General features: G+C 37.3%; 1 protein-coding gene across 2 annotated transcripts in view; it reads right to left on the bottom strand.

Moving 5' to 3' along the window:
* Positions 1 to 8,157, bottom strand: part of LOC108691606 (semaphorin-2A) — a 167,625-nt gene that overhangs the window by 25,076 nt on the left and 134,392 nt on the right. For both annotated transcript variants that reach the window (XM_018199440.1, XM_018199439.1), the window contains exon 3: positions 4,545 to 4,596. In XM_018199440.1, coding sequence (XP_018054929.1) covers positions 4,545 to 4,596 — 52 coding nt within the window. The remainder of the gene's footprint in view (positions 1 to 4,544; positions 4,597 to 8,157) is intronic.

The following is an 8,157-nucleotide window of genomic DNA, read 5'->3' on the forward strand; positions in this document are numbered from 1 at the left end:
ATATATATATATACATAATAATTGCTTATAGAATTATATCCGCCGCATTTACAAGTTTAATATTTAATTATTTGACATTTTCCGCTTTTATCATCATCTTTCACCTCGATTTCGATTCTTTTATCACATGTCCGCTCGATTTACGATATATATAACTAATGCCTTCGAGTCGATCTGACCCCATTCGATGCTGTATCTCCTTCACAGCATCCATATAGCGATCCCTTCCTGTTTCTAGCAGCCGGACGATCATCATGCATATATGTAAAATGCAAAATTGTATCATCTTATGCGCGGTATTCTTTCTTGCGTTTCCTTCACCTCGCGTCCATGTATCTCCAGTTTACCCCATGACAGCATCCCCCGCAGAACGAAATGCTCCAGGGACTTAACACAAAGGAACGAAAGAAGGGGACTACTGTGGCCTGCTCGGGCCCGCGTTAACGTTTTACGGCCACATCGCTACGAAAATTGAAATTCCATACTCGTTAATTCTCAATGGAATCGAACTCTGGTAACAGACCGATCTCGCAATGTGATTTCATTGTAGCCAAGCTGAATGGACCAAGCATTCACATTGCGAAATAACAAAATCAGACGGCAGTAAAATTTACCAAAGAACAAATCTAGCAAAATTCTCGACACGTTTTCATATTTTATAATACGCACACCAATATGATTAATTGTTTAACGTAGACGAAATTGTATATATACAGAAAATTTGTATTAATACATTTCATGTGTCCCAAATGGTCCACTTAAATTTTTGTGTTAATTTTATACAAGTTAAATAATAACAGAAAAAAATATTATGCAAAAAATTAACAAAAATATAATACTAAAAATATAATACTAACACAATGTGTAAGCAAACTATGGAAGCATATTTCTTCAGTAAAATTAATATTTATGATATGTAAAATCAACACGTATGTTTTATTCATTTATCTTAGAATTTACATTTTACATTATATAATTATATTCTTTATTCATTTATTCATAAATGTTATTTTGATAGAAAGAAATGTTGAATATCAATTTAACACAAAATATTCAAATAACATAAGTAATCACAATGCTGTACTTTCACATTTTCTCGTCTCCAGTTGTATGTCCACCAATAATCACATGTTGAATTAACATTCGGATATGTTAAAAATTCGACACAAAATTATAATAAGGGCTTGAGTGAATCGGTTTTAACACAAATACAAAATTCTTTTACTATAATAATAATTGCAATGTAAGCATATAACAAAATTATTTATCGCTGGCGAAACCGATGGTTGAAATTATTTCATCGTTTCTCAAACTTCGAAGCTTATGTGAAACATAACTTTATCGCTATCGTTGACACATTTTCGCGCAAGTTACTCAGCGGAAACCCAGCATGCGAAACATAAGTTACAGTTCATGCAAACTCTATCGCTCCGCGGTGAAAGCTCTGGAGTAACTTGAGCAGAACGGCTTGTCCGTGCCGAATAATTCGCGCGTGTACATCAATTCGTTCCGTGTATCTATTTAATGATCATGAGCGACCCAGCAAAACTCTCGTGGCGTGGAGTGAACTATAACGTCGTGCTTCGATGTTTTCGCGTCTCTGGTTTCTGTGTATCCACTGACCGCATTGTCATCCACGTTAAAATTAGTTTCAGTGATACCACAATCGTCGCATCTGGCATGAAGATCAACGAGAAACGACAAGGGCGGATATCTATTCTTCTCTGTCTCTCCTATTTAAAGGGCGGTTTTTCATTCTCACGACAGATGGTGGATTCAACAAATATAATTACATTTTCGAATCGCCTTTTCTTTCCCAATATTAAACCATGATTTCATCGTTTTTTGTCTATGTTCAGAAAACGACCTTTTTCTTTCTTTATTGAAGTTTCTATATATGTTAAACAAGCGGAAAAAATCAATAATATTATAAACTCCTTAATAAAAAAAAGAGTAATGTGTCTTGTTATGTAAGAATAATTTTTTTCTTTTTACGTAAAAGTAATTGTCTTTTTATTTAAGAGTAACTATCTTTTTGATGTTAATATCTTTTTTAAGAAAAGTGCTCGCTACATAGAGCGATACTCAGAATTATCCTGTATAAGTTTATCTCCAATAAAATGTTCGCTGTATAATCGCTCTAAGTGTTTTTGTTATATCATTCGAGTATCCTTCACCTCTTTCACAAGGAAAGTCCGAGGTAACCGTTTATTTTCTAGAACAGTAGAAATCGACACTGTAAAATCGTGATAACGCGTGGAAATTCCAACGTTGCACGAAGTACCCGAAGATACGAACTTCTTGCCGGAAGCTAGGTCGAGAGTAAGGGTGGGTCGAGGCAGGTGGAGGAACGGTGATTTTCCAATCGAGCCGGGGGGCGTTCGTTGTCTCTCCGAAAAGAACAAATCGACGAACAATGTCGATGATCGAATTTTGTCCCGGTGAGAGTCAGCCGAATGAGTAGAATCGTAGATAGTCACCGCCAGGTGGATGCGACTCGTCACATCTTGTCGCAAACGGGGAGAGTTAAAAAGCAATTTTCCCTCTCCAACCGAGAGTCTGGCAGCTGACCGTCGTTCTCGGCACATCGGAGGCGAGATCTCGACACAGCGAATTTGATTCAATCTTTAACGATCAAGCGCATTTGCTAAAATTCACCTGCCAGCTTTCGTACATAAAAAAAATATGTGCATAATATAAAAAGCTGCGTTTCAAAGGTATGATAAAATGATGATTCTCAATCTAAAAAAACGGCACAGAAAACAAAATATTCTGTAAATTCTTCTTGATAAAAATTTCATGTATTGTTTGAGCAGCTACTAAATAGTTACACCAACTTCTGTCTAGTAACTGAGAAGGAAAACTGTTTGGGATCCCAATCAGGATGTAACGCTTTGCTTGCAATAACTGCATACAAAAGTTGCGTAAAATCTGAATCCAGTTATTGAATAGAACAAACAACAAATAATGGATATTAAATTGATTAATAAGCAAATCAATTGCTCATGAAATGAACAGAAAACTCTATCAAGTTCTTGTCTATTTCCTATTAAATATTGACACAACTAATGAGAATACAGTAATATTAGATAGTAACTGGACAAATGTCTAGGAAAACTGTATACATTTCTATCAGGTCTGTAATAGCATCATAATTAACCCTCCGTTGAGAATGTAGAATTTCTATTCTTCGTCCGCGAGTCTAAGTCTCCGAACTTCAGTGTAGATTATTTCATACTAAAAAAAAAATGCATGTAATTTTATGGAAATTACATGTTTATGACTGGAAAATTATTTAAATATTAGGTATGGGAAAAAATTCGTGGCGTTTTTTTAATGCCATCTAACAGGAAAAACGCCACGAACTTTTTCTCACATCTAATATGATTGGAAATTTACTGGAAATTTATTGGAAATTATAAATTTCCAATCATATTTTCCGGTCATAAATATATAATTTCCATGTAAAATTATATGCATTTTTTCAGTGCAGATTATATAAAAATTAAAAAAACTCTTATATACTTGTGGAACAATGAATATTTATTATCATAGAATTTGAATAATATTTTACTTATTTTTCACAGAGAGAGAGAGAGAGAGAGAGAGAGAGAGAGAGAGAAAATTCAAATTTCTCGATCAAAATTCACAATCAAAAAAATCTACCTTTAAAGATCAACATTGCCGGCGGAGGATTAAAATGTACTCGTAATTGTTTATGTCTCAGGCATCATTCGTACGATACGCAAATGCACTTTGCGAGTAGAATATATGAGCTTTTAAACCGAATCCCACCGACGAGGGAGACCGTGGAAAAATCATCGTACGATTCGTTTGCCTACAATGGATCGCTTAACCGGCAGATACGCGTCAGCTGTCCCAATGATGTCGGTGTCGTTTCGCTCGACTATGCGTGATTGACAGTTTTATGGGGACGAGCAGAGCCCATGCACTTTCTAGTTACGATCGGGGTCTGGTTTTATCATCCCTTCTTCCCTCAAACGGGGGCTAAACATTATGTGACATATGATGCTAATCGATACGCGGATGGCCGCGGGGAAAAAAAGGGCGTAGTACGGTAGACTAGGTTCTTTCTAATTAGCAAATGAATTCTTTATACGATATTTGAGAAACAATGAGTTCAAGGTTTACGGTTTGTAAATAGTATTAAAACTGCGTTCTATTCATTTAGATTTCTTTCTCAATTCCAGAAAATATAACTATGAAGGCTACTGTCTTCACATTTTAAATACAGTTGAAATGTTCTTTAAATATATCAAAATTTATAACATTTTATTGAACGTATTATGTAATTAAAAGTTATAAACCTTGTTAAAGTTTTACAAAGTTGTTTCTAAAAGCTTCATCATACTAAAACACAGCAGGTGATCACGTTTTCACATTTAAAGCTAAATGCGACTTTAATTATAGGTTTAATTCATCATTTTAAACACATGAATAGTAAACTCGAATCGTGAATGTAACGCATTAGACGCATGTTAAACCAGTAGAAATCGGAATGTACAAAAATCTGGACAACTTACCTCGCAATTGGAATGACTGATGTTACTCAGATTTAGCCTGAAGATCTTGTCCCTGAAAGCAGAAGAGGAAAGTTTCGTGTTAGCGTAACGGTCGAATTAAGCATGGTCGCGATAGACGAAAGGGTCGAGGGGTAAATTTTCATTCCCTACGTCTACGAGATGCATTACTCTCCGTGACTCGACCCTACCTTATCTCGCTACGGTTATGTATGGTTGTGTAGCACCGCGGCATTTTGCTTACGGCTCTCCGACATGGCGAACGCCAGCAAACAGCACGGAATTTCTATGAGGATGGAAAAGGAGAGACCGGAGGGTCTCTAAAATAGAATGAGTTTCCTCTTTTCTGACCTCTTTTCTGCGTTGTCTTTTCTTTGTTGGAACGATGACCGGAGTCATGTCGTTCTCGTACCGTTTGTTTTTATTAGAATTTTATTCTTCGGAAGAGATCGTCGTTCGAGATTGACGGATAAAATATAATAAGAATCATAGTCGATGAGTCGAAATAAACGCAGATTACGTAATGCGTTGAAGATTCTCATACTAAAATTGATGTAATAGCCACTAGTATTAATAATTTCGTATCGGTTGTCAAAGCATTAATTTCACATTTCGACGTAGAAATGATGTCTCAGGTATTTTGATCAATATAAAGCTAGTCGATATGAATGCGGGGAAACTGCGACAATTTTCGTATAAATCTCTTTGCAACCATCGCGGTGGCAATCTGAGGTTCTGCGTTCGATCGTACGTAAAAGGTATATGCGCTGCTGGGCGCATCGTAAATCGAATTTACCCAGTTTTCAAATGTGTGTGTTTCGCAACATTAACGCCGGCGCGCCGCATAACTTTATCCCAATAGCCATTCATCATCGCCTTTCAATAGAAATACGCAGTCGGACGGAATGTGCTCGCGGAACGTGAAAAAAGGAGGAGAAAAAGAAAAGAAGGAAGGAAGACCTATCCCTCAGCGGCTCTCCTTTTTCATTCATTCTATGCATCGCACCGTGAAAAAGTAAATACCGATGTGGAAAAACAAATCCGTACTTTGGAATCTACCCGCGTCGAACTTTCGTCTCGGCGAACTTTTAGAAGGTTCGGCAGGTGGAAAGGAAACGTAGAGAGAAAGTGGGGGGGAAGGAGTTAGGACCGAAGCGAGTATCGTCTACGTGCTGGCACGTTGTTCATGCTATCGAAAGAAAAAATTCGTAGGAAAGTAATTTGTGGGGAAAACTCGGTGTAAAGGGTACATTGCTGCAAAGTCATCGCTCAGTTCCTTTGAAATTCAATTGGTAAAACGTGCGTAATCAAACCGAGAAATTACTTCACCGCTGAAAATCGCAGAGGAAAAATTTCATTAAGATCTCATTGACACGCTTCCACGAGAAGTGGAACATTTTCTAAAAATAAAGAAAGTGTTACTTGAGAATCGGGGAAAGAATTCGGTTCAATTTAACATTTTACATCGCCTTAAGGGCTTTCCAGGGAAAGTTTAATTAAAATCTCGAGCAGTTTGCTGAGGTCGTACAGCAATTTCTTAAACTATTAAAGACGCCTTGTAGAGTGCAGAAGAAATTTCAACAAATTTCATTGCTAATTATGCAAATAGGAACAAAGACTTAATTAAAGACTGGATCTAACATTTACGATACTTCAAACAATGCCCGTGTGTGACCATATGAATTGTCCGTATTTTCATTTAAAATAGGTCGCAGTTTAAGATAACAGACGCATCGCTTTCATGTCTAGGATTTCACTTGTGTAATACGGACATTTTCATCGTGGGCGAGAAGGAGCCTGACGAATGCCAGGCGAAATCCGAAAAGCATCGTCTGAATTTGTGGTTGTGCGTGACAGACAGCTCTGACCCGGGATGCATTATCCGACGCGTCGAGATCTACTCCCTTGCTTCTCTCTCTTCCTTACTACTTTGGGGGAATACATGACAAGGGCCAGAGAAGTGGTGTTTGCAACAGTGCTATTTACCCCAACGCCTTGCCTTTGGGAAGGAGATGTATATCCGCGAGAAGAGATGGGTTTAACATAATAGAACGATTTTAATAATTCCCAGTATAAATCAACGAATACATATCAGAATATACACGTCAGAATAACGTTACAGTTACGTTTCAATAAACCGCAATGCAGCTCTGACGATTTAATACATCACTTTTCATAAAATAATAGTGACGAAAAATAAACGTGCGTATGTGAGCGGTAAGTAATAGAGCAATATGGAAAATAGATGGAAATACTGTTGAAATATGCGATTTAGCAAGAATTAGGTTTAACCTAATTCTCTTCTATACAATTTTATCAGCTGCAGTCGAACGAATAATCCGCTAAATCGATATACGACATCTGAAGTGTCAACGTCGTTGAAAATGTTCGAGAGAGAGAGAGAGAGAGAGAGAGAGAGAGAGAGAGAAAAGTTGAATTGCCACTGTCGGTTGTACAAAGCCCGTGACCGTTTTCATCTCGCTAACATTCGCGATTGTAACTCACTTTTCTCACGCTATCTCGAGCTTTCCCTGGATTGTTTCGGTGGACATTACGAAGGTGAAATCTCTCTCGTTATATTTCCGGCAACGGTTATTGGGAACAATTAGGAGGAAAATCGATCGCAACTAGATGTGACGTGTTAATGTTCGGTCGCAGTTGCTTCCCACGTCGAATTGTCGCGATCACAACAGAAATCTGACAAGGAAAACGACAGATGCGACTGTATGAGACGAAAATATGATCGACAAATTTTTATCTCGTTTCGTTAGACGTGCGGCAGACACAAGCCGCGGACAGGAATAGAAGCGAGCTACATTTTTTTGTACTGCTCTCGCCAGCGGCCTCTCTGGCTTCATAATTGGAAGCGTTCAATTAGCGTGCCTTAATTGCGGAGCGAACCACAACGCGGGTGCCGATTCTCAAACTACAATTAATGGCTATCACCTTTCTAATTAACGAGGAACGATGCTCGCGCGTGTATCGATCGTCGCGTGCGATAACAGAGGAAAAACGATATCGTGAAGAATAGATACAACCGAAGGACACGAGAAAAGAATCCCGATTAAACGTGAGGTCGCGCAAGTGGATCGATAAAAAATCAAATGTCTTAAAATCATTTAAAAATTATGTCTATGAAATCATAAAGCTGAAACATCTCTTACCGTTGAAGAAGGAATACGAAACGATTTCCTTTTAGACTCTTATCGGAATTTTCTTCGATATTGTAGTTTTGTAGATAGATACGTATGTATATACAAGACGAAGCAAGCACGTAGAACGAAGCCAGGAAACAGGAAACGTTGAAGTCGAAGTAGCCGCTTTCCTTGGGAAATGCAATTTATCGTAACTGCGCTTTTTCTTTTGTCGCTCCATATGGCGAGCTCATCCCATCGTAAAGAGAGAGAAAGAAAGTGAGGCAGAGTTATTTCAAAAGCGGAAGCTTTTATGCGATTGTGATGCTTTATTTTTCCATCGTACAGAAATATGATTTACATTATTTAATTTGATTTCTCTTTGTATTTAAATTAATTGTTATTAATTGTTATTTTTTAAAATTTTTAACCTTTTTAAAAAACTTTACTTTGTGTTTCAATATTAATTTTATAAAATGTTC

Source organism: Atta colombica, unplaced genomic scaffold (genome assembly GCF_001594045.1).
Source record: "Atta colombica isolate Treedump-2 unplaced genomic scaffold, Acol1.0 scaffold47, whole genome shotgun sequence".
NCBI classification, from domain to species: domain Eukaryota; kingdom Metazoa; phylum Arthropoda; class Insecta; order Hymenoptera; family Formicidae; genus Atta; species Atta colombica.